We start from the raw sequence: 27,692 nt of genomic DNA, 5'->3' as shown, positions 1-27,692 counted from the left end.
TACATGCAGCATGAAGTAGTAGCACAAAATTCAGCATACCAGCATCTGCAGAGCTTGATGGCAACACTGCTGGAGCTGTTGGTCTCACAGGCGATGGCATCAGAGAACTACCTGAAAACCTGAGGATAAAGGGATGAGCAGGAAACTATGGTGCTGGCGGCGTAGTGATTCTGGCATAAGGGGAAGAATCAACTCGACATGAGACATGTCAGACCCTGACCTGGTCTAGCCGGGTAGCTAATCGCTGATGCATGCTGCTCGTGCCTGGACGTCTGAAGGGCCTGGGCTCACAGCGCCTTGGCTCAAAGGACCCGGGCGATGAACATCTACTGCCGAGTAGTGAGATGTGAGATGAGCGAATTAGTGAACTGAGTACATGAGTCTTCCAAAAGTCCTGAGTTAACTGTAAGTGTGCAAATATGCATAGACATTTCACCAACACAAACATGCATGGATACCTGCATTGATAACTGGCAGAGCAGGCCTTCCGGCTCTGGCACCTGGCATAGCTGGTCTGGTCTGAGTTCTGCCGACCGGCTGCCTGGGCACTGGAACATATAGTAGAGGTAAATTAGCTCAGATTAGTCAACTCAAGTAGTACTCTTTTGGGACTGTTGAATGCACTTTATTATATTACCTTCGTCACTGGAGTCATAGCGTGTATTTCGCTGTCTCTTCCTTGTGTCTTGGGAGTTAATCCATTGATGACTGCTGCTCAAACACCTTCGCCAAGGCACTGGCTACTTCATAATGCTCTGTGTGTTCCTCAGCAGACAGAGGTTGTCATGGCTCCTCTTGATGTGCTTGTGGAGGTAGATCTGGGAGGTATAGGAGAATGGGCACTCAGAGCAGGAGAACACCCAAGTCTTGCACAACTCTAACATCACAGCTAGGAGAGCGAATGAGAGAGACCATTAAAAAGGATTATCTCACCTGTAGTACAAGTTCAAATATAGAGTGATTATACATCATTGTAAATGAGAGCTTACTCTCAATTGATTCACGAGGTTAAATAAAGATTGAATGAATATGTAGCTAGTGGGGGGTTACAACCACACAACTGTGGAGAGAGAATGAGACACTTGGTTCCCTCCTCTACTGGTGTTCATGGCCATGGCCACACACCTGGAATACTCCAACCCTGATTTAAAGGCATAAAAGTGGGGAACACATTCTTGAGACGGTTCCTAAAACTGGAGGGAAAAAAAACGGGAAAATGATCTTCCCTCTCCTCATCACTCACTTCTGCATGGGGCTGAGCTCTACCCTGTCATCAGTGGCAATACATGGGATAGCGGCTCAGCACACAGGAGAACTGCACAGAGAGGAAGGAGGAGAGAGAAAACCAACAACAAAAAAGGCAAGAAGGGTTAATAACTGAGCGAATCTTGCAAGTTTGCACTACAGGGAAGCAATTGCTCAATTTCCCTGATATTGTGGCGTCACTGGCGTCAGTGATGCGTCTTATGAATCTCACATGTCTACCGCTAACATTAACTCAATATCAATATTCCCATTTGTTTATCCCGTCTATGGAAACGTATGTGCATTTGTACTTACGTGTGCCTGCCTATATTGATGATCAGGTGTTTCTCCACCTAAGGGCTGGCCAGACAGAACCATCAGAGACCATTGGGCTGAGCTGAGGAGAGAGCGACATGTTAGAGTGTGTGTGTGCATATGTATATGGTGCTCTTCTGTTAATACTCATGAGGGCATTCAACTGAACAAGACTCACAGAGCCTGTGGTGCTGTCCCAGGACTGCCCCTGGCCACGCCTGTCCCCGTCTTAGCGCCTCTATTAGTAGTCCACATCATGAGTACCTATTATGCAAAATTTGGATTTGTATGTGAGTGAAAACGTAGTACACAATTCTTTACCCGTTTGACAGAATGAGCAACCATTTCAACAGTTAAGAGTAAAATGAAATCCACCAAGATGACTGCTGTAACCAAATGAGCCAAGATGGCTGCTATAACAAATCCTGCTAGCTAGCCTAGCTCCGTTGTTGGGGCTTCTAGTATTGTTAACGTTAACTTCGGAAAAATGAATGCCTAAAAACAAACACATACTAACGGTGTCGTGGGTTAATGCGAAATCAATGAGTAAGCTAATTATTGCATTTCATTCCAAGCGATGAAACAGTATGAACGTGCAGGAGCTCGCGCGAGCCTGCTAGACTCCACCATGCCCGAAAAAGGCTAATCACGTTAGCTGGCTAGCTAGTTAGCTAACATTGGAAAGAGAGCATCTGCATATAGATAATCATTACAAAAGGGTAGCTTGCACATAACGTTGGTGCTTTATCTGGGACGATACCAAAATACATAGTATGTATACATTGAAATTGAGATACTTACATGATCTGTGTTGTCGCGGAGACAAAGACAGCGTGTCTTTCTCAATCGCTTTTGTTCAGAACGGACCGGAAGTTTAACCCGTTCTCGTTCTTCTTCTTCTTCGCTGGGTTTAGTGGCGGATGTGCATACCGCCACCTACTGGCACAGAGTGTGTAACTTGTTTGTCTAGTTCTTCGTGTCACCTAAGAAAGTAGCCCAATGCTTTGCATTCTACGTTCACTGCTCAGCGTTCATTGCTCACATTTAGGTTGCAAAATTAGGACTTTATTCATAGGCATATTTTTTATCATTATTTTTATTAGGCCTAGACTGCAAATCTTTAGTGTTAATATTAACTGTAAATGAGAAATTACACACAAAACAGACATGCAGGATTTCTCCTCATTATTACAATTCTGTAACTGTATGACTTCAAAATTGATTTTAAAACCTAAGTAATTTACAAATGTTCTGACCCACTGTGACACATTTCCAATAAAGTCAGATTGGGACTGTGATGTAACCACATTGTCACGTTATTTAATTACATCGTAGTTACGGATTTAAGCAGCAGTGGCGGCTACGTTCCCTTACAGTGTACTTGAGGACGGCTATTTTGGTTATTTTGCGACTGAAAAGGCAAGTGTCAGCTAGGTGTCAGCTAGGTCCGCTGCTGGTGACGTCGCAAAGTTACCACAATTACACCAATGTGTCCCGTCAGTTTTACGTACTGTGTTAGTAGGGAAGACGTTCTCAGCTTGTTTATGGAATAGCCTACTGCAAATAGCCGCTATCCTAAATGGCGAATTTACCATGTAATTCCAAATGTTTGATGTAGGTATAAAGGATGGTCTTAATGCTCACTGACGTGACGTGCTTATTGGGAATGCAATTGGTCCTATTTAATATTTAATGTGTTTCTCAATGCTTTTGTTTTATATTTTCATAGATTTGACTTCCTGAAAGGTGTTTCGAAGCAAAGAGGTGAGATTAACCCTTTGCTTTATGTTGCCATAATCCTAAATCTATTTGATGTTGACTGTAAAGGGATTATTATATTTCACTCTGATATAGTTTGTCCTCAAAACAAATGCAAGTGAGAAGCCTGAGACATGGGAGTGAGTTCTGGCAGGACACTCATGCATGGAGCTGTGACAGTGTATATTGGGGCACTATTTAATATTTGTGTTGTTTACATTTTCTGCTATAGTAATTAGACTTTATAGCCTTTTATAAATTAAGCGGTACTCACTGTCCAGTGCATCACAGGTTTTTAACTTGTTCATTCAGCCCAACTCTGTGCTTAAGCTGCCTATAGAAGCAATTACTTTTTTCATGACAGTAATACACTTAATGCCCAAAGGCACACCTCTTAATCATTGATAAGATAATGGTCTGGGGTTGTTTTTCTGAGGTTGCCCTAGGTCCCTTAGTTCCAGTGAAGGGAAATGTTAATGCTTCAGCTTACCAATACATTTTGGACAATTCAACTTCCAACATTGTGGGAACAGTTTGGGGAAGGCTCTTTTCTGTTCCAGCATGGCTGTGCCCCAGTGCACAAAGCAAGGTCCATAAAGGATTGATTGATTGATTGACTTTTATTTATTTTTAAGACAGGGACAAGGTACAGTAGACATTTACCCTATAGAATAGGGAGAGATGCACTGTACAAGGTTATAGCTAAAACAGCTAATTTCCACGGGCAGTCACTGGGCAAATACATATACAGTCTTAAAATAGTGGGGCAAATAGTATACAGTAGGAGAGTAACATACATAGAAGGAATACAAAAAAGTTATATAGCAGAGATTTCCCTCATCCCTATACCCACATCCCAACCTCCCCAGACCCTTAAAAAACAAACCCTAAGTACAGCCCCCATACATATGTGCACACACACATACACATACACACACACACTTGACTACAGGAGGCATGGTTGTGTGAGGTTGGTGTGGAAGAACTTGACTGGCCCACACAGAGCCCTGACCTCAACCCCATGAACTAGAACGGATATTGCGAGCTAGGCCATCTCGTTCAACATCAGTTTCTGACCTCACAAATGCTCTTTTGGATGAATGGGCAAAAATTCCCACAGACACACTCTGAAATCTTATAAAAAGCATGGAAAAGAGTGGAAGCTGTAGCTGCAAAGTCTGTGTGTGTGGGGGGGGACTCCATATTAATGCCTATGTATTTAGAATGGGATGTCATAAAAGCCTTCTAGGTGCAATGTGTAGGTGTCCCAATACTTTTGTCCATATAGTGTATAGTGCAGGCCTAAAGTGTTATTTCACTTTGGTAGAACATGTAAAAATTCATCAGTCTTAACTTGAAGCCTCTTTATTCAGTTTCATCTTGGGGAACTAATCTAAATGTCATACTTCTGAATTAGGACATTTTAACACCCCTTTTTGTTTTTTGTTCTTGTCTTACAGGTGTCTGCCGCGGTCACTGCACTGTTGCTACTGCAACCACAAAAACAGCTTTTGTCAAAGCTTTTTCTTAACAAGCAAACCCAATTTTACGAATCCATTTTGAGAACCCAATTTTATGAACCCAATTTTATGAACCCAATTTTACGAATCCAATTTTGAGAACCCACTTTTGAGAACTCTCTTACCAGCCCTTGTTTTAAAAGCATTTCTAATTACAAGCATTTCCCTTTACAAGCCTCTCTGTCTTGCCCCTGTTCTATACCTTGTTTTGAAAGCATTTCTAATTACAAGCATTTTCCTTTACAAGCCTCTGTCTGTCCCCTGTTCTATACTGAAGCAAAGAGAGAATAAATATAGGCTAATTGATTTTTCATCTGAATAGCCATAGATTTATAAAAGTCCATTTAGTCTCTTTCCTCTATCCTGTGAATGATAAACAGGTGGTACTAGAATACAAATCGTTGTGTAAGTTTCTTTTGTCAGACCTAGTTAAAATTGTATAGCAGGCTATTTAATTTCAATATCATACTTGATATTAAATTGAGGGAACTGAATTGCTTTCATTAGAGTTGACATTGTTAAGTGATCTGTGACATTGTTAACAAAACTTTGGATCAAACACTCTTGATACAGTATTTCAGTATTTGCTCTTGATTTGTACAGTGATTACATAAAACATTTCATTTCGCTGCTGTTCTGTTAAGGAGTCTAGCTGATCAAATTCAAAAGTCTTTGAATACAGTTCATCTATTTGAGTAGCTCCAACAGTCTAGGTCTTTGAATTGAAAAGTAAATAAATCTTTGGATTGGTTTGAAAAAATACTTAAGACTAGTGTGCAGCTGACTGAATATCAAGGTATATTGAGGCAATATTTCATATTTAGGAGATTTGTGGATTTGGAGTACAATAATGCCAAAGAAAGGTAAGAAGTCCCACGTTCTAAGACAGCGCTGGCAAGGGTCGACTGAGATTCACCGTGCAACTACAACTGAACAGGAAGAATGTGCTGGTCCTCAGAGCCCTGGAGAGGTCAAGGTGTCTGCAGCGTCTCGTGCTCAGAGTGTAACACAGGGAGGTCAACGTGATGCATCGTGGGTACCACAGGTATCTTATGCAGACATTGTAAAGAGAGGACTACACAGTGATGATCCGTGTGTACCAGGGCCATCTCATGATTACCAGGTAAACTACAGTCAAAGTGATGTGCCATGTCAACCACAGGTATTGTACGCAGACACTGTAACATATCCATGTGTAGCAGGACCTTCCCATGCAGACTCTGTAAACCTGGGAGATCAGCCTTCTGTGAAACGTGTCTGTGCATCCCGCAGCCAGGATTCTCCTAGATACGGCCCATTCAGAAATACCCAGTGTACATGTAATGCACTAACTTTCCTTGCATTCCTTCATGAGAATGAAAACATCACCACAGCAGACCTCAACCTCGTTTTGGATAAGGGTGACGTTATGTATCAACACGCCAGGAAAAGGTTTCCTCAGCACATCTTTTTGACTACTGACGAGCTACCCCATAAAGCCCCAGCACGCAGGTTTACACACCATGTGAACATGCAACACCTTTCCAGATATGGCACATTAGGAGATCCGCTACCCGGAGCTGTAGATGGCTTTCTGGACCTAGAGGCAGGATTGAGCTGCTTGTTATCAGATGTGCAGTATGCGTTGCTGTTGATGACAGGGTTATGTATTGCTGTATTCAGAACCAGGACAGGCAGATATGGCTTCTTTGACCCACACTCTAGAACAGCTGATGGTTTGCCCCCCCTCCCGGGTTCACGCACTAGTGGTAGGCCTACTGCTGTCATGCTGACATTCACACATCTCAGTGATATGATTGACAGGCTCATAAAGTATCACAGGATTTTGGGCACACAGTCCTCCTCTAACTATGAGTTGAAGCCTGTGGAGTTTTACAATGTGAATGATGCTCTTCGAAATGAGTCAAGCCTGAGTGCTCCAAAGGTAAACACTGTTGTCATTGATGTACGTGAAGTACTATCCACTGATATGGAAACTGAACCAGAGCCATCAAGCTTGAATTCTGTCACATCACATGATGCTCCACAAAGTGAGTCAAACTCAACTGCAGCAAGGATAAACACTGATGTCTCTGATAACATATTACAGGGAATGTCCAGTAACATCACTTCTGTGAGACACAAATCAAACTCATCTGCTCCACTGATACATACTCTTGTCAGTGATAATGTCTTATATGACACCTCCCGTAAACTGTCAAAATATACTAAACAGCAAAGAAGAAAATTTAACAGGAGACTATTGCTCACTGAAAAGGCATCACAAAGAAAGGAGAATCAAAAAAGGAATGAAAGGGCAAAGTATGCTTCAAATGAAACATATAAAGCAAAGAAAAAAATTAACTCAAGCAGGAAATATTGTAATGAAGAACTCAGACAACGAAAGAGAGAGTACGTTACCAACCGCTATCGTATCAATTCAGAATTACGACAAAAGAAAATAAATAATATAGCAGCACGTTATAAAGAAAATTTTGATTTCAGACAGAAACGAAAACGGCTTCTTAACAACAAATACAGAGACCATGTTGATTTTAGCCAGAGAATAAAAGAGCACCTTAACAACAAATACAGAGACAATGTTGATTTTAGCCAGAGAATAAAAGAGCACCTTAACAACAAATACAGAGACCATGTTGATTTTAGCCAGAGAATAAAAGAGCACCTTAAGAACAAATACAGAGACCATGTTGATTTTAGCCAGAGAATAAAAGAGCACCTTAAGAACAAATACAGAGACCATGTTGATTTTAGCCAGAGAATAAAAGAGCACCTTAACAACAAATACAGAGACCATGTTGATTTTAGGCAGATGCGGCGATCTTATATCACTCAGCGTTATGTACATGACCAAGCATTCAGGGTGAGACACAGACAACTAATGAGACAGCGAATGCGAGACAAGTATAAGAACAACCTTGCATTTAGGAGCAACATGAAATGTGCAGCGAAAATAAGAAGGAAATACAGATGGATAAACTGTGGACAAACACGTGAGAGTGACAACCCTGTGATCAAAGAGGCCATATCTCTTTTCAGATCAAAAATAAAGGCCGGCCCCACTTACGTGTGCACTGTCTGTCATAAGGCATCATTTCCAAACCAGGTACGACCCTGCACAAGTCATGAGAGTAAAACTGAAGAGACGGTTGTGTTACAGAGGTCATCAGCTGTTCCAGACTGTTACCTGGTCTAAGCTAGTGCAGGCGCTGCATAAACTCAAACACATTCACCCACAGTATGAGGATGTTACTATCAGAGATGAGGCTGAGTTATGTGACCCAACACTTCCTGATGATGATGATGATGACAATGACGATGATGATGATTATGATGAAGCTGCTTTGATGGAAATTGACAGGTGTGAGAGCAATGCACTGCGTGAGGCAGAAAAGGATCCTGAAAATGAGCAACAAAACAATGACGTGCTGCCTAGTGATGACGGTCAACCTCAGGAGCAGAGAGATGATCCAGAACAGGAGGGTGACATGCCTAATGGAGGTCTTGCTCTAGAATCATGCCTTCAGCCACGTGATGTTTCAGAGGAGATATTATGTTTTAGTGAAGGAATCTACTCTGTTGCCCCTGCAGAAAGGAATACTCCAGTCAGCTTTTTCAGAACGCCTAAGCTGGAAGCCATGTCTTTCCCTGTTCAGTTTCCCACTGGTCAAAACACACTGGATGAAAAGAGACCCATTAGATTAACACCTAGTAGTTATTTCAAAACAAGGCTTTTCGGTGTCGACAATCGGTTTGCCAGAGATACAAACTATTTGTTCTTTGCACAGTTTGTGACTGAAATACATTTGGCCACTTCCAGCATGACAATACAGTTACGTAAAGGAAAACCTTTCACCAGAGATGGACGCAAAATAACTTCTGGAATGTTACAAGACCGACGTGAGATTGAGAGACTGGTGAGAAATAAAGATGCAGTCAGATTCATGCAGCCTCTGAGAGGGACACCAGCCTACTGGGAAAAAACAACCAAAGATCTTTTTGATCATGATCAGACAGTTGGGAAGTCCTACATTCTTTTGTACATTTTCAGCAGCAGAAATGCGTTGGCCTGAGGTGATTGAGGCAATAAAAACTCAGCAGGGTGAGGAGGTTAATTTCGAGGAGCTTGACTGGTCCACAAAGTGTGACATACTGAGAAGCAATCCTGTGACAACAATGCGCATGTTTGATAAACGTGTTGAGGCCTTATACAGAGATTTAATCTTGTCTCCTGCGCAGCCCCTTGGCAAAGTTGTTGACTACTTTTACAGAGTGGAGTTTCAACACAGAGGAAGCCCGCACATACACTGTCTCATATGGGTAGAAGGTGCACCTGTGTTTGAGCAAGATGATGATCAGACTGTATGTAATTTTGTGTCCAAATACATCACAGCCCAGCTACCCGATCCACATACACAACCTGAACTGTATAAGAAAGTAACAGAAGTGCAAATACACAGCAAAAACCACACAAGGACATGTTTCAAAAGTCTAGGCTCTGGATGCCGTTTTGGATTTCCCAAACCACCCTCCAAAGAGACAATGATAACAAGACCTGGAGATGATCCGCTTGAACTGGAAACAGCAAGGGACAAGCTTAGACCACTGAACCTGCTTTTGAATCAACCTGCCGCCGCCTCCCTGAGTTTAGAGCAGCTACTGGCTCAATGTAACTTAACACTCTGTGATTATGAGGGATACCTGCAGATGATGAACAAATCCAGCGTACTGGTACTGAAACGTGACCCAAAAGACTGCTGGGTAAATGGATACAACCCCTATCTACTCGATGCTTGGGACGCTAACATTGACGTGCAGTTTGTACTCAATTATTTCAGTTTAATACATTACATTTGCACATATATATGCAAAAGTGAGAACGCTGTAAGTGAGTATCTTAAAACACTGATTCTGAACTCAGGAACCCGGGAGTATGCAAATGAATGTGATGAAATGAGGGAGATTATGCAGGCTTATTCCAAAAAGAGAGAGGTCAGTGCTCAGGAGTGTGTGACTCGTGCATGTGGAATTAACATGAAGAAGTGCTCGCGCGGTGTCATATTCATACCAACAGATGACAACCCACTGAGAATGAGTCGCCCCATGGCATACCTAGAGAGCACAACATCAGAAAGTGACAATGTGTGGGCGACGTCTTTGACAGACAAATACAAAGCCAGACCTGAAACACCAGAGTTTGAGGAGATGTGCTTGGCTGATTTTGCCTCTACTTGCAGAATTGTCTATGGCCGACAGACAAAAGGTAAAAATGTTTTGCCCCTGCTGAATGACATGGGATTTGTTCAAAGGAGAAACACAGACAAGCCCGCTATCATCAGATATTATCGCACATCACAGGAGAAATATCCCGAGAAGTATTATGGCACATTACTGAAACTGTACATTCCTCACCGATCAGACCAGGAACTGAAAAGACCGTCTTTACCCACGTATGAGTCATTCTACAATGGTGGCTGGGTTCAACTACCAGGTTCTAACTATGGAGAGTATGTCCCACACGTTGTCAAACGAAACAGAGACAAATATGAGAAAAACAGTGAAGAAATTGAGAATGCAATGGAGGAGTTTGAACAGAACAGAGGCGCGATTGATGAATGGTGTAATCTGGCGCCAGAATCCGAAGCAGTGAGGTTGGAGTGTATTGAAGAACTGGAGGCAAGAGAGCCAGATCATGAACATGTACAAGAGAATGTCCCAGAGTACAGTAATCAGGCTGCTGCAGCAACAGAAGTCAGAGCCATCAGAGAGCCCCCTGCAATAGACCCCACACTGTTACGCCACATGTATCAGAATCTCAATCAGAAACAAGCATGTGTATTCTATGCAGTTAGAGACTGGTGCATAAAGCGCGTCTGTTGCCTAAATCCAGAGCCGTTTTTTTATTACATAAATGGTGGTGCTGGAACAGGAAAGTCACATCTCATCAAGTGCATCTATTCAGAGGCATCTAAGATACTGTGCAAGCTGCCGAGACGTGCTGAGGAGGCTGACATATCAAACCCCACTGTCCTGTTGACTGCTTTCACCGGAACTGCAGCCTTTAATATATCAGGTACAACACTGCACTCTCTCCTCAAGCTGCCGCGAAGCCTAAAACCTCCATTTCAAGGACTTGGTAACAAATTGGATGAAGTCAGATGTGAACTTTTAAATGCTGAAATCCTTGTCATTGATGAAGTGTCCATGGTGTCAAAGCCCCTTTTTGCCTATGTGGATGTCAGACTCAAGCAGATCAAAGGCAGCCAGAGTCCCTTTGGAGGTATGTCAGTCATAGCTGTTGGAGACTTTTATCAGCTACCACCTGTGAGACAGTCCAAGACCCTCTGTGTATATGACCCACGTGAGCTTGACCTCTGGCAGGAACACTTTCAGATGATAACTCTCACTGAGATTATGCGTCAGAAGGATGATGTCGCCTTTGCAGAAATGCTGAACCGCATCCGCGTGAAAGACAAGTCACATGCGTTGTCTGAAGCAGACAGAGCTTTACTGTCACAGACCATCACCGAACCAGCACTTTGTCCAACTGACGTCCTGCACATTTTTGCAACTAATAAACAAGTTGATTCGCACAACTCTGCAACATTGGCTGTGCTCCATTCTCATATCACCATCATTGATGCAGATGACTATAAAAAGGACCCACACACCGGCAGAATGGCACGACAAGTCAAACCATTTAAAGGAGGCAAAGATGATTTACCAGATACACTCAACGTTGCTGAGGGTGCTCGTGTGATGCTCACCAGAAACATAGATGTGTCTCAGGGATTGGTGAATGGATCGTTCGCTACACTATTCAGGGTAGTAACCTCCGAACAAAATGGTTTTGCACACGTCACTATGCTTGGGCTCAAAATGGATGATGAAACGGCTGGAAGGAATTACTGTAACAGAGTACCAGGAGGACCCAACAATCTAGTGTACATTGAGAGAGCAGAGGATAATCTGAAACAGAAAGGAGTGGTACGCAGACAGTTCCCTATAAAGCTTGCCTTTGCTTGTACAATACATAAGGTTCAAGGTATGACAAGGACATCAGCTGTAGTCTCGCTTAAACACATTTTTGAACCTGGCATGGCCTATGTAGCTGTCAGCAGAGTGACCTCTCTCAGTGGACTGCACATCCTGGATATGGATGAGAGAAAAATATATGCCAACCGAGAAATCACTGCAGCCCTAGAGACCATGAGATAAGTCAGCTTGGACGACATGATGCCTCTTCTTCACATCAAACAAACATTAAACAGACATGACACTCTGACCATCATTCACCATAACACAGAAGGATTGCCATCTCATGTCAGTGACATCAAGAGCCACCATGAACTGTGTCTTGCAGATGTTTTGTGTCTCACAGAAACCCACCTACAAGGCTCCTTGGTTGCACAGAGTCTCCATTTAGAGGGCTACAACATGTTCAAACGCAATAGACACCTGTCCTACACCAATTTTCCACAAATAAACAACATAGGTGGTGGTGGAGTTGCTGTTTATGTTAAAAACCACATTAGAGTGTGTGAAAAGCGGTACATAGATAACGTAACTGACCTTGAGTTTTTGGCTTTTAAGGTTGAGGCCCCAGTGAGCGCATTGATTGCAGCCGTATACAGACCTCCAGACTACAGTGTGAGATCATTCCTGTCTAACCTGGGAAGCCTTTTGGACTCATTGGAGATCATGGATTGTCACCCCATCCTTGTCTGTGGCGATTTCAACGAGAATGTATTTTCCAACGCACGTAAGCCAATACATGAGCTGTTTCAGTCCAGGGGATATGCACAACTCATCACTGCTGCAACCACAGAGAAGAACACACTGCTGGACCTCATTTTCATTTCTCAACCACAGCATTGTCTCCATTCTGGTGTAATGAAAACCTATTATAGTTACCACAACCCTGTATACTGTGTAATGTCCTCCAACAGCTCATGAAGAAGCTGAGTTTTACATATGAAGATGCAAATTATTTGTGACTAACTTTACTTGTGCAAATGACTTGTGACTAACCTTAAAGTAATATTTTCAATATGAGCTTCTTTATCTGGTCTACACAGTATGTGATCCTGAAGTTTTACAACAAAAATAAGGTTAACTTATATAAAGCAATACATATTTGACAACATTTTTCAAGCAAACCTTTGTGGAACCTAAATTATTAGATTAAAGTATTAATGTATTCAGATTAAAGCATAATTTAGCAGTAATACTTTAACAGAGCACATTTTAATAGATCACAATTTATCAGAAATGTAATACTATATTCTCAATGCAACCAAAGTAGGTGGATCCTCCGTTGCAGCAGGCCTCACCACCTGGCCTGCTGCCCCAGCCTCAGAGAGAGTGAGAGAGTTAGAGGCTGGGAGGGTGGGAGGGACGGACGGAGGATCCCACCTCACAGCAGAGAGGGTGACTTTGAAAGAGGGGCTCAGACCCCAAGGGTCCCGGCACCCTCCTCAACACAGAGAGGGGCTGCCAAGCCTGACCCCAACTGCCATTCGAGGTGGAACTGTCCCCAGCCCAGGACAAGTCCCAGTCTGTACCTGCAGCCCTCAGGCGATCAAGAAGTTGTTTCAAGGTATGGTGTCAAAATAGAAAATGGTGTTTTATAACATCACATTTTTGTATGTTCTTAGTTGTTGTCCTTGGGATGCACTCTGAAATAATGTGTCTTGCTGCAGGTGGAGTTCATTGATGAGAGCGGACCAGAGGTCGATGCCCAGGTGGAACACAGAGAGAGTGTGTACCTCCATCAGGGCAGCCTGCATCCCCAAGCCTTCCCCAGAGCCCCCTGCAGAGAAGGCCCCTGCAAGAGCCCCCTGTTAAAGGATCCACAACACCACTGCGCTTCTGCCTACCAGCCAGTCTCTTCTACTGCTCTCCTGCTGCAGAGAGGTTACCACACCAGGACCCCATGCTGCCCCTCCTCAATCATGGACTCTTGTGACCTGATTCTTGATATATGAACATTGACAAAACAACGAGATTGGAAAAAAAAGGAAAGTAGCCGCCGGCCGGCCAGCGAGCAGAGCGCCGCCCCAGACCTGCTGCTGCGGATGCTACACGCCTCCAGCAGAGGGCGCCCTCAGTAACATCGACAGAACTGTCATTTATAATGCTTCAATTCAAATATGCATTGTATAACCCACTGACAGGTGGGCAGAATGTAAATATGTAGTAAATAAATCTTTTCTTGCACTGTTAAGGTGTTTCACGTCTTTCCGTCTGAAACAGGCACTGAGCAAACACTACAACGTGGGTGTGATGCAACAACCTGCATTTATTACTGCATTAATACAACCATAAAAATGGCTCAAAAGAACAGACTTAGTCTGTTGTAAATATTAACTCTCCTTAACAACTTCACATTCTCCTAACCCCCCTTTAATATCCAAAAAACGGAATACAACTATTATGTCTTTAAATAAACTTACAAAAAGGTTCACAAATCAGTTCAGCTGAGTAAAGAGTAAAGTAAACATTTCTGTCCTGGACAGAGAAAGATGAACCCCTGCTTCCAAGCGTATGGTTGCTATGGCTTCCTGCACTCCTGTCTGAGGGACACACCTTTAAACATACTGTCATCAACATCAACACATAAAACCAGGGTTGTTGGTGCTGATCCCAACTGCCAATAGAAGTCTGTTAACTGTCAATCAACACACTGGATTCTAACACTGTCCCTCCTAATTAAAAAATGTACCTGGTTTTAGAGATTTTGTCTCTGCATCATTTCAAACTTTTCCTAAAAGCAATCACCCAATTTCATAGAACAAAAGCCATGTCCTGTGTTGACTTCACATAAACAAAACGTTCAGGCAGGTTCACTACTACGTCATCGAACATTAACGTAACATAACAAGGTGAACGAGGGAACCAACCCTGGGGGTTAAAACCAAATGCATCTGGACCTGCAACTTTGCTGCTATTTAATTTGTGTAATGCTGACATTAGAACAGACGGATTCAGAAAAAACAACATTGTCCTTATAATCTCAGTTCCATTTTGTGGATTGAAAAAAACAGCTGCCATTTTTACATGGTTCAGTCTTCAGGGGTTATGGCTCTACGGTATATAAGGTGAGGGCTCTATATAGATATTTAAATGTTGGACTTCAAGTAATTTTCTGGGTAAAAAGGTTTTCTCACGGTAATTAGCGGATAAAGGAAAGCCTGGTCTAGATACACTCTCCTTTCACGCACATTCAGCACAAAGTACTAGCGGCGCGCGTGGGGCCGGGCGGGGCCGGGCGGGGTCGGGCGGGGCCGGGCGGGGCCGGGCGGTACCTTCGCTGAGGAGGTGGGGGAGGGGGTGCTGTAGGAGTCGGTGGACCTGGCGGAGGAGTGGTCGTCTGAGGAGGGTCTGGACAGGAGGGAGGAGGAGCCCTGGGGCTTTGTGGTGTGGAGGGGGGCGGGGGACAGCCTGGAGGACGACCTGAGATGGGAGGAGTGAATGAGTGAATTATATCCTTCATGCATATCTATATATCCATGTGTACATATATATATATATATATATATATATCCATGTGTATATATATATATATATATATCCATGTGTATTCCCTGCCTTGCTCTGTATATTCTTCTTGTGTGTCTTTATAATGTATTGATACAGTACCTCGGAAAATCGATTACAGTATCGTGGGAAAACCCCATTGCGATGTGCTGTTGTCTGGATCTCATGGCCGAGCCCTGCGTATTAGACTGATGTGACTCTGACCTGCCCTGCTATTAGACTGATGTGACTCAGACCTGCTATTAGACTGATGTGACTCAGACCTGCCCTGCTATTAGACTGATGTGACTCAGACCTGTCCTGCTATTAGACTGATGTGACTCAGACCTGCTATTAGACTGATGTGACTCAGACCTGCCCTGCTATTAGACTGATGTGACTCAGACCTGCTATTAGACTGATGTGACTCAGACCTGCTATTAGACTGATGTGACTCAGACCTGCTATTAGACTGATGTGACTCAGACCTGCCCTGCTATTAGACTGATGTGACTCAGACCTGTCGTGGCCGGTGTGTGGGGGGAGGGGGAAGTGGTCGGGGGTCTCCGGGGCGTCTCCGTTGCCGGGGGTCCTCCGGCTGTTGTTGGCCCTCCAGGAGGAGGTCTGGGGTGGCTCGTCGGGGCACATGTGCCGGGGCCGCTGGCCGATCCCGGTGGGCTGCTGCAGGCCCGACGCCTGCTCCTCCGCCCCTAGCACCTGGGACACCGCTCAGTCCAACACTCTGCTAACACTTTGCATTACAGCTCGGTAATAACACGGTAATACCAGGGTAATACCAGGGTAATAACACGGTAATACCAGGGTAATACCACGGTAATACCAGGGTAATAACATGGCAATTACCATTAGTTACTAGTTACCTGTGTGGTTACCAGGGTAATACCATGTAAATGCTTCTATTTTGGGGTAACTACGCAGGTACTGTAACGAGTACTAGTAACTACTGGTATTTGCAGGTAATTTCCTAGTAATAAATATAGATATTAACATGGTACTACCGTGTTAATACTGTGCACCTGCACACAAACGGACGTGCTTCGTCAAAACGTCACGTGGAAAATCAACGTTGACTTAAAATTTTAAAAATCCTAGGGATTGTCATGAATATTTCAGTAGCGCTGGATGGAGAGTGTGTGAGCGTTAGTGTGTGAGTGTTGGATGGAGAGTGTGTGAGTGTTGGATGGAGAGTGTGTGAGTGTTGGATGGAGAGTGTGTGAGTGTTGGATGGAGTGTGTGTGAGCGTTAGTGTGTGAGTGTTGGATGGAGAGTGTGTGAGTGTTGGATGGAGTGTGTGAGTGTTGGATGGAGAGTGTGTGAGTGTTGGATGGAGTGTGTGTGAGCGTTAGTGTGTGAGCGTTGGATGGAGAGTGTGTGAGCGTTGGATGGAGAGTGTGTGAGTGTTGGATGGAGAGTGTGTGAGTGTTGGATGGAGTGTGTGTGAGCGTTAGTGTGTGAGCGTTGGATGGAGAGTGTGTGAGCGTTGGATGGAGTGTGTGAGTGTTGGATGGAGAGTGTGTGAGTGTTGGATGGAGTGTGTGTGAGCGTTAGTGTGTGAGCGTTGGATGGAGTGTGTGAGCGTTGGATGGAGTGTGTGAGTGTTGGATGGAGAGTGTGTGAGCGTTGGATGGAGAGTGTGTGAGTGTTGGACGGAGAGTGTGTGAGCGTTGGATGGAGAGTGTGTGAGCGTTGGATGGAGTGTGTGTGAGCGTTAGTGTGTGAGCGTTGGACGGAGTGTGTGAGCGCTCACCGAGACCAGGGCGCGCAGCGTGGCGTCGTCCAGCTGGGACCAGGGTTTGGACGGGCAGCGGATCCTCCGGAGGAACAGACTGTGCCACTTCTGTCTCAGCTGGAACACCAGCTCTGCCACCTGAGAGAGAGATAGAGAACCTCAACACCAGCTCTGCCACCTGAGAGAGAGATAGAGAACCTCAACACCAGCTCTGCTACACCTGAGAGAGAGATAGAGAACCTCAACACCAGCTCTGCCACCTGAGAGAGAGATAGAGAACCTCAACACCAGCTCTGCCACCTGAGAGAGATAGAGAACCTCAACACCAGCTCTGCCACCTGAGAGAGAGATAGAGAACCTCAACACCAGCTCTGCCACCTGAGAGAGATAGAGAACCTCAACACCAGCTCTGCTACACCTGAGAGAGAGATAGAGAACCTCAACACCAGCTCTGCCACCTGAGAGAGAGATAGAGAACCTCAACACCAGCTCTGCCACCTGAGAGAGATAGAGAACCTCAACACCAGCTCTGCTACACCTGAGAGAGAGATAGAGAACCTCAACACCAGCTCTGCTGCACCTGAGAGAGATAGAGAACCTCAACACCAGCTCTGCCACCTGAGAGAGAGATAGAGAACCTCAACACCAGCTCTGTCACCTGAGAGAGATAGAACCTCAACACCAGCTCTGCCACCTGAGAGAGAGATAGAGAACCTCAACACCAGCTCTGCTACACCTGAGAGAGATAGAGAACCTCAACACCAGCTCTGCCACCTGAGAGAGAGATAGAGAACCTCAACACCAGCTCTGCCACCTGAGAGAGAGATAGAGAACCTCAACACCAGCTCTGCCACCGAGAGAGAGATAGAGAACCTCAACACCAGCTCTGCCACCTGAGAGAGATAGAGAACCTCAACACCAGCTCTGCCACCTGAGAGAGAGATAGAGAACCTCAACACCAGCTCTGCCACCTGAGAGAGATAGAGAACCTCAACACCAGCTATGCTACACCTGAGAGAGAGATAGAGAACCTCAACACCAGCTCTGCCACCTGAGAGAGAGATAGAGAACCTCAACACCAGCTCTGCCACCTGAGAGAGATAGAGAACCTCAACACCAGCTCTGCTACACCTGAGAGAGAGATAGAGAACCTCAACACCAGCTCTGCCACCTGAGAGAGAGATAGAGAACCTCAACACCAGCTCTGCTACACCTGAGAGAGAGATAGAGAACCTCAACACCAGCTCTGCTACACCTGAGAGAGACAGACGTCCGTCTGTTTAAATGACTCCCCTGGGCTGAGGAGCAACTGTCTCAGACTCTGAGACGATGAAGCACAAAGTTCAGTTAAACATAAACAACAATGTCTCCATAATACGCAATCATACTGTAGGACTTCCTCCTTACCTCTCTGTCCAGTTTAAAGTTGAGCCACTCGTCAATCTTCACCTGTGCCAGGTGTGCTGTGGAACGCTCCTCCATCTCGCTGTCACTGCTCTCATTCACCCCCTCGTCTACACCCAGCACAGGAGCACAGGAAACAGGAAACAGGAACACAGGAAACAGGAACACAGGAAACAGGAACACAGGAACAAAGGAGCACAGGAAACAGGAGCACAGGAAACAGGAACACAGGAACACAGGAAACAGGAACACAGGAACAAAGGAGCACAGGAAACAGGAGCAGAGGAAACAGGAGCACAGGAAACAGGAACACAGGAGCACAGGAAACAGGAACACAGGAAACAGGAACACAGGAGCACAGGAAACAGGAACACAGGAGCACAGGAACACAGGAGCACAGGAGCACAGGAATGAGTACACCCTCGGCACCATGGACCGATCAGGGACCACACACAGACACGTAGTACTGACTAGAAGCATATTTAACTAGAAGCATGTATAATAGACTACAAGCATATATAATAGACACAGACACGCAGTACTGACTAGAAGCATATATAATAGTGAGTGAATTCTTGACAGGCAGTCAGGAGCTACCTTTGAGAACCGCCGGCTCTTGGAAGGCAGAGCTGGGTAATTTGGCACAGCCTCCAAATATAGTCAGGGAGAAGGGCGACACGGCGGTGCAACAGCGGACGCTGGCGATCCTGTGGGCTCTGGTCATCTCGTCGTAGATCAGCCAATCGGTGGGCAGCCCCTGCACGGCTGCCGCCTGCCCATTGGCTGGGGGGATCTAGGCAGGGAAACGCAGGGTTTTACCTCACGGGGGCTTCTTGCAGAAAGCTGTTTAAGTGGTCAGGAGAACTGGACCCCGGAGGGGGTGAGAATAGAGCCTGAACACCCAGTTACATTAGAGATGAGAATAGAGCCTGAACACCACAGTTACATTAGAGATGAGAATAGAGCCTGAACACCCAGTTACATTAGAGATGAATAGAGCCTGAACACCCAGTTACATTAGAGATGAGAATAGTGCCTGAACACCACAGTTACATTAGAGATGAGAATAGAGCCTGAACACCCAGTTACATTAGAGATGAATAGAGCCTGAACACCACAGTTACATTAGAGATGAGAATAGAGCCTGAACACCCAGTTACATTAGAGATGAGAATAGAGCCTGAACACCACAGTTACATTAGAGATGAGAATAGTGCCTGAACACCACAGTTACATTAGAGATGAGAATAGAGCCTGAACACCACAGTTACATTAGAGATGAGAATAGAGCCTGAACACCACAGTTACATTAGAGATGAGAATAGAGCCTGAACACCCAGTTACATTAGAGATGAATAGAGCCTGAACACCACAGTTACATTAGAGATGAGAATAGAGCCTGAACACCAGTTACATTTAGAGATGAGAATAGAGCCTGAACACCACAGTTACATTAGAGATGAGAATAGAGCCTGAACACCAGTTACATTTAGAGATGAGAATAGAGCCTGAATAGAGCCTGAACACCACAGTTACATTTAGAGATGAATAGAGCCTGAACACCATGGTTACATTAGAGATGAGAATAGAGCCTGAACACCACAGTTACATTTAGAGATGAATAGAGCCTGAACACCATGGTTACATTAGAGATGAGAATAGAGCCTGAACACCACAGTTACATTAGAGATGAGCTGAACACCATGGCTATATTTAGAGACAATAGAAGCAAAAACATGTGAATGACTATGCAACTACAGGATGAGTCAAACACCCAACGACAAACTTTCTTTAGCCTTCAATGTGAGTGAGTGAGTGAATGTATGAATGAGTGAGTGAGTGAGTGAGTGAATGTGTGAGTGAGTGAATGTATGAATGAGTGAGTGAGTGAGTGAGTGAGTGAGTGAGTGAGTGGGTGGGTGGGTGAGTGAGTGAGTGAGTGAGTGGGTGAGTGAGTGAGTGAGTGAGTGAGTGAGTGAGTGAGTGAGTGAGTGAGTGAGTGAGTGAGTGAGTGAGTGAGTGAGTGAGTGAGTGATGGTGGTGGTCCTACCTTCTTGTACGTCGGAGGCTGGCTGAGCACAGAGGTGGGGTGGAGACGGACCCTCTTCTCCTTGGCCCCGGACAGCGAGCCGGTGTCCCGGTCCACGTGGATCAGGTTGGGGTACAACCCCGCCACCAGCGCCGCCTTCACCACCGACCAGTTCTCAGAGTTCATGTTCACATCCCGGATGTCCCCGCCCCCGCGTGCTCGCACCAACCCTGGGGACCAATCCCAGTCACACACTTCACTATGATGGACATGTCCTTTCTCATTATAGTTTTTTAGCTAAAGCTCTTTTAACTTTGGTTGGATTTTCTGCTACATGAGAACAAGTCGTGGACGGTGGAAGGAGGGACAGATAATGAGTACGATGTCTGAGGTTCTCTAGGTTCTAAAGGTTCTCCAGGGGACCCACCGATGGCTCGGAGCTGCCCGAGCAGCTGGGTCCTCATGCCTATGATGATCTCCATGGTGGCCTGGGACAGGAAGTTCTTCTCACAGAAGGATCTCTCCCAGCCTTCGCTGTGGGCCTTCTGCCAGGCCTGCCCCACAAACACACACCTGTCAACCGCCATTCTGACACCACAGTTACACATTCTAACCCTAACCCTGCTGTCTGTTAACTGTGTTGACTGTTTGGATGTGTTCTGTTGTCTGTTAACTGTGTTGACTGTTTGGATGTGTTCTGCTGTCTGTTAACTGTGTTGACTGTTTGGATGTGTTCTGTTGTCTGTTAACTGTGTTGACTGTTTGGATGTGTTCTGTTGTCTGTTAACTGTGTTGACTGTTTGGATGTGTTCTGCTGTCTGTTAACTGTGTTGACTGTTTGGATGTGTTCTGTTGTCTGTTAACTGTGTTGACTGTTTGGATGTGTTCTGTTGTCTGTTAACTGTGTTGACTGTTTGGATGTGTTCTGTTGTCTGTTAACTGTGTTGACTGTTTGGATGTGTTCTGCTGTCTGTTAACTGTGTTGACTGTTTGGATGTGTTCTGCTGTCTGTTAACTGTGTTGACTGTTTGGATGTGTTCTGTTGTCTGTTAACTGTGTTGGTTTTAAAATAACTTTGACATTCCTTTTCAGACCCACCCCCCTTCCCTCAAGAGGCTTTGCAGGTCACTATTCTAAATAAAAATGTGTTCTTAACGACTTGCCTGGTTAATAAAGGTTAAATTTAAAAAAAGTAAAAACCTGGAAGGCTCGGAGCAAGGCCATGTGGTCGCTGAAGGTGGCGGCAGTGAAGCGCTTGCGGCAGAGCATGGCCGCCCACCTCTGCGAGGCCTGGGCGGGCAGCGTGAAGGGGTCACGGTGCGCCAGCGTGCAGGCGATGGTCAGGACGGGGTCCAGGCACTTCAGCACCACGCCGCACAGCACCATCTTGCCCAGGTGCGGCTCCACGGGCAGGTCGGCCAGGTGGTGGCCCAGCTCCGTCAGGTCCTCCCATGGGTCCATGGCGTCGATGCTCTGAGGGTTAGAATGAGAGAGAACAATGGGTCTGTTTGGTTCCGCTAAGAAAAACACTCTCTCTTTTACTCTTCCCTTTGAGAAACCACTGATCTAATGGATTACACTTATTTAATCCAAAGCACTTTCCCTCTCATTCACCCATTCACACACACATTCACACACCAATGGCGGCAGCTGCCATGCAAGGTGCTAGCCTGCTCACTGGGAGCAACCTGGGGTTCAGTGTCTCGCCCAAGGACACTTCGACATGTGAACAGGAGGAGCCGGGATTCAAACCCCCGACCCTGCGGTCATTGGACGAGCCGCTCTTCTTGTCTTTGAAATCGAGAGTTTAACATGTTTTTGAATGATTTTTCACAGTGCCCACCCACATCCATCGTATGACCAACACAGTGGTAGATCAACTTTATCAACTTTATCAAAAGTGCTAGTTTTGTCAACGTTATGATCTGAACCATTGTATATGATCATAAGTAACCTTAAAACAGGGCTAAACATGATTTTTCCCTTTACTACTCCTTTAAGTAAAGACATTGTTAGGGTCTGGGGGGGAAGGTTAGGGTTAGGGTCTGGGGGGGAAGGTTAGTGGTTAGGGTTTGGGGGGGAAGGTTAGCGGTTGTTACCTTGAGCATCTGTACAGCGTGTCTGACTACGAGGGTGGGAGGCGGCTCAGGAGCTCTGGACAGGAACTCAGCGATGGGACAGGTGATGGGAGCCAGCAGCTTGGTGTGCAAGCACAGCTCCTGAGAGGAACACACATGTTAACTGAGCCCTAGTGTGTGTGTGTGAGTGTGTGTGTGTGTGTGTGTGTGTGTGTGTGAGTGTGTGTGTGTGTGTGTGAGTGTGTGTGTGTGTGTGTGTGTTTGAGTGTGTGTGTGTGTGTGTGTTTGAGTGTGTGTGTGTGTGTGTGTGTGAGTGTGTGTGAGTGTGTGTGTGTGAGTGTGTGTGATTGTGTGATTGTGTGTGAGTGTGTGTGTGTGTGTGTGTGTGAGTGTGTGAGTGTGTGTGTGTACCTGCAGGGGCATCCTGAGCAGCTGAGGGACCTGGTACTCCAGCATGTTGTTGAACCTGAGGCGGCTGAAGAGGTGGAAGCAGATGCCAGGTCTGCAGCGTCCAGCCCTGAGACCACGCACGCACGCACGCACGCACGCACGCACGCACGCACGCACGCACACACGCACACACACACACACACACACGCACAATCAATATGACCAGCCCTGAGAACACCAGAGATTCACCAGATACACACATCAACATGACCAGCCCTACATAGTCTACACTAGTCTGAATGCTGGGGGTTTGGATCTGGTCTAGTCTGAATGCTGAGGGTTTGGATCTGGTCTAGTCTGAATGCTGAGGGTTTGGATCTGGTCTAGTCTGAATGCTGAGGGTTTGGATCTGGTCTAGTCTGAATGGTGAGGGTTTGGATCTGGTCTAGTCTGAATGCTGAGGGTTTGGATCTGGTCTAGTCTGAATGCTGAGGGTTTGGATATGGTCTAGTCTGAATGGTGAGGGTTTGGATCTGGTCTAGTCTGAATGCTGAGGGTTTGGATCTGGTCTAGTATGAATGCGGAGGGTTTGGATCTGGTCTAGTCTGAATGGTGAGGGTTTGGATCTGGTCTAGTCTGAATGCGGAGGGTTTGGATCTGGTCTAGTCTGAATGCGGAGGGTTTGGATCTGGTCTAGTCTGAATGCGGAGGGTTTGGATCTGGTCTAGTCTGAATGGTGAGGGTTTGGATCTGGTCTAGTCTGAATGGTGAGGGTTTGGATCTGGTCTAGTCTGAATGCTGAGGGTTTGGATCTGGTCTAGTCTGAATGGTGAGGGTTTGGATCTGGTCTAGTCTGAATGGTGAGGGTTTGGATCTGGTCTAGTCTGAATGCGGAGGGTTTGGATCTGGTCTAGTCTGAATGCGGAGGGTTTGGATCTGGTCTAGTCTGAATGCGGAGGGTTTGGATCTGGTCTAGTCTGAATGCGGAGGGTTTGGATCTGGTCTAGTCTGAATGCGGAGGGTTTGGATCTGGTCTAGTCTGAATGCTGAGGGTTTGGATCTGGTCTAGTCTGAATGCTGAGGGTTTGGATCTGGTCTAGTCTGAATGCTGAGGGTTTGGATCTGGTCTAGTCTGAATGCGGAGGGTTTGGATCTGGTCTAGTATGAATGCGGAGGGTACAGTACGGTGTGTTTTGGACATCTCACCTGCCCTTCCTCTGCAATGCGCTGGCTTTAGAGATCCACACCATCTTCAGCATGGTCACATGGTTTAGGGCATCAAAGGACTTCTGGGATGGGGGGGGGAGGGGCAATTACGCATGGTTAGTTTCCATCTCTCACAGGAGGGTCGTCCCTTCTTCAGTGAGCTCCTGACTAGAGGTGGGAATCAGTAGTGATCTCATGATTCCATCTGACTGATTCCTGGGGTCACGATTCAATTTTAAGTCGATTATCGTGATTTGATAATTTATAGAATTTTCAATGACATTTCCACCATTTGACTGCAGTCACCCATTAAATACAGTAACACATTAAATACAGAAGCCCGTTAAATACAGTAACACATTAAATATGTCCTGTAATGGTAGGGGAAACACAAATACATGCCAAGCATGCATGCATGCATAATAAATCGTTGATTAAGAAAAAAAAAACGCTTTTGGTATTGTTTGGAAATTTTTGAATTTGAATTACAATTCGATTCAGGGACGTGCCTACAATTTGAAACACTAATATATATATATATATATATATATATATATATAATAAAAACTAATTTTAATGAAGACATTTTTTATTTTTTATTTTTTTTAAATTTGTGAATGGATCAGTAATGGTGAATAGAATAGCGATGTAATGGTGAATAGAATAGCGATGTAATGGTGAATAGAATAGCGATGTAATGGTGAATAGAATAGCGATTCTTACATGAATGGATTTTCTTCACCACCTCTATTCCTCACCTCTTTAACCTTTCCGGAGTCGATGACAAAGACCACATCGTTGACCGTGATGCTGGTCTCTGCGATGTTGGTGGACAGAATCTGCAGGAAAGATTTAAACGTCAGTTTCATCTCACAGTCTCCTTGAAGTCCGAGTGAGTGAGTGAGTGAGTGAGTGAGTGAGTGAGTGAGTGAGTGAGTGAGTGAGTGAGTGAGTGAGTGAGTGAGTGAATGAATGAATGAATGAATGAATGGGGTCTTCAATGCCAAAGCCCATGGATGAGTGGTGCTGAGCATGTGATGTGTGTGGACTCACTATCTTGCGCACCCCAGCGGGGGTGTTCTGAGCATGTGATGTGTGTGGACTCACTATCTTGCGCACCCCAGCGGGGGTGTTCTGAGCATGTGATGTGTGTGGACTCACTATCTTGCGCACCCCAGCGGGGGTGTTCTGAGCATGTGATGTGTGTGGACTCACTATCTTGCGCACCCCAGCGGGGGTGTTCTGAGCATGTGATGTGTGTGGACTCACTATCTTGCGCACCCCAGCGGGGGTGTTCTGAGCATGTGATGTGTGTGGACTCACTATCTTGCGCACCCCAGCGGGGGTGTTCTGAGCATGTGATGTGTGTGGACTCACTATCTTGCGCACCCCAGCGGGGGTGTTCTGAGCATGTGATGTGTGTGGACTCACTATCTTGCGCACCCCAGCGGGGGTGTTCTGAGCATGTGATGTGTGTGGACTCACTATCTTGCGCACCCCAGCGGGGGTGTTCTGAGCATGTGATGTGTGTGGACTCACTATCTTGCGCACCCCAGCGGGGGTGTTCTGAGCATGTGATGTGTGTGGACTCACTATCTTGCGCACCCCAGCGGGGGTGTTCTGAGCATGTGATGTGTGTGGACTCACTATCTTGCGCACCCCAGCGGGGGTGTTCTGAGCATGTGATGTGTGTGGACTCACTATCTTGCGCACCCCAGCGGGGGTGTTCTGAGCATGTGATGTGTGTGGACTCACTATCTTGCGCACCCCAGCGGGGGTGTTCTGAGCATGTGATGTGTGTGGACTCACTATCTTGCGCACCCCAGCGGGGGTGTTCTGAGCATGTGATGTGTGTGGACTCACTATCTTGCGCACCCCAGCGGGGGTGTTCTTGAGGACCCTCCTCTGGTCGGACGTCTGCATGTTGGAGTGGAGAGTGAACACCTGATACCTGCCAGACCCAACCACACACAGCCCGTCACTACAGGGACTACAGATGGACACTAGCCTTCTGGGCTAATTCTGGAATATTCTTTAATGTACACTGTCCCTGACAAATAAAAAAGCCTCTGAATAAACAAGCCTCTGAATAAACAAGCCTCTGAGGCTTCAGCCTGCATGTGCTAATCTAATCAACTACGAGCTTTCATTCCAGATGTTCAACACTGGGATCCAGGACTGAACACACAATCTCAACTAAACAGGTTCTCTAAACAGGTTCTACCTCTGGGAGACGTTCTCTAAACAGGTTCTACCTCTGGGAGTGGTCGACGAAGCGTTTGTCGTCGTCGAGAATGCGTTCCCTCAGTCCAACGATCTCGTCGTATCCCGGGAGGAAGATCAGCACGGCGCCTGGGAAGGACATCCACCATGTCAGCAGGAAGGACAGACCACCATGTCAGCAGGAAGGACAGACCACCATGTCAGCATGAAGCCAGAAGGAACGTCACATTTTTACATTAGTCATTTAGCAAATGCTTTTATCTAAAGCGACTAACAATGATTGCATTTAACGTAGGTAGTGAGTGGACTATTACTCACCAGAACTCACAAGTGCATCTCCTTTCTAAACAAGTGACTAAGAGCATAATCTAGTGCACAAGTACAACACTTCGCCTTTTTAGAATAAATGCGTATTACAAAAACATTAAAAGCTCCTTGGGGAGCTTGCATTTAATTTCTTCAGGCCTCCTCAGGTTTGAGGTTAAAATAGCTGAGCGGATAAGCAAGTTTAGTTTGAGACCCTGGCCTCCTCTGTGTCTCACCCTCGTCGGAGCTGGAGCAGATGCTGTGCAGCAGGTGCATGATGAGGTCCAGGTCCACGCGCTCGTCATCGTAGCTGTGGTGGTACACGCTCAGACGCTCCTGGTCCTCCGCACTCAGCTCCGCGCTGGACGACCGCATCAGGGACGACTCGTCCTGCTTCCCCGACTCCAGGGACGAGCTGCAGGGGGCGGAGGGGAGAGAGAGGGAGAGGAGAGCCTGGTTCACTAGGGAGGAGGAGAGGGAGAGGAGAGCCTGGTTCACTAGGGAGGAGGAGGGGGAGGGGAGAGCCTGGTTCACTAGGGAGGAGGAGAGGGAGGGGAGAGCCTGGTTCACTAGGGAGGAGGAGAGGGAGAGGAGAGCCCGGGTCACTAGGGAGGAGGAGAGGGAGAGGAGAGCCTGGTTCACTAGGGAGGAGGAGAGGGAGGGGAGAGCCTGGTTCACTAGGGAGGAGGAGAGGGAGGGGAGAGCCTGGTTCACTAGGGAGGAGGAGAGGGAGGGGAGAGCCTGGTTCACTAGGGAGGAGGAGAGGGAGGGGAGAGCCTGGTTCACTAGGGAGGAGGAGAGGGAGGGGAGAGCCTGGTTCACTAGGGAGGAGGAGAGGGAGGGGAGAGCCTGGTTCACTAGGGAGGAGGAGAGGGAGGGGAGAGCCTGGTTCACTAGGGAGGAGGAGGGGGAGGGGAGAGCCTGGTTCACTAGGGAGGAGGAGAGGGAGG

At 46.1% G+C, this 27,692-nt stretch overlaps 1 protein-coding gene across 1 annotated transcript in view; it reads right to left on the bottom strand.

Moving 5' to 3' along the window:
• Positions 1-15,076: 15,076 nt before the first annotated feature.
• Positions 15,077-27,692, bottom strand: part of LOC311328291 (3'-5' RNA helicase YTHDC2-like) — a gene marked incomplete at its 3' end in the record, with an annotated part of 20,811 nt that continues 8,195 nt past the window's right edge. The window contains exons 13-27 of the mRNA XM_084462279.1: positions 26,979-27,157; positions 26,469-26,565; positions 26,077-26,164; positions 24,972-25,052; positions 24,214-24,296; positions 23,029-23,134; positions 22,639-22,758; positions 21,740-22,012; positions 20,967-21,093; positions 20,561-20,769; positions 19,108-19,303; positions 18,514-18,620; positions 17,125-17,244; positions 15,877-16,073; positions 15,077-15,293 (exon numbers count right to left, since the gene is read on the bottom strand). Of these exons, the coding sequence (XP_084318405.1) occupies positions 15,077-15,293; positions 15,877-16,073; positions 17,125-17,244; positions 18,514-18,620; positions 19,108-19,303; positions 20,561-20,769; positions 20,967-21,093; positions 21,740-22,012; positions 22,639-22,758; positions 23,029-23,134; positions 24,214-24,296; positions 24,972-25,052; positions 26,077-26,164; positions 26,469-26,565; positions 26,979-27,157 (2,200 nt within the window). The remainder of the gene's footprint in view (positions 15,294-15,876; positions 16,074-17,124; positions 17,245-18,513; positions 18,621-19,107; positions 19,304-20,560; positions 20,770-20,966; positions 21,094-21,739; positions 22,013-22,638; positions 22,759-23,028; positions 23,135-24,213; positions 24,297-24,971; positions 25,053-26,076; positions 26,165-26,468; positions 26,566-26,978; positions 27,158-27,692) is intronic.

Source organism: Borostomias antarcticus (genome assembly GCF_949987555.1).
Source record: "Borostomias antarcticus genome assembly, contig: scaffold_65, whole genome shotgun sequence".
In the NCBI taxonomy this organism is placed as follows: Eukaryota; Metazoa; Chordata; class Actinopteri; order Stomiiformes; family Stomiidae; genus Borostomias; species Borostomias antarcticus.
The sequence above is the reverse complement of the archived record's forward strand: the minus strand, read 5'-3'. Positions and strand labels throughout refer to the sequence as shown.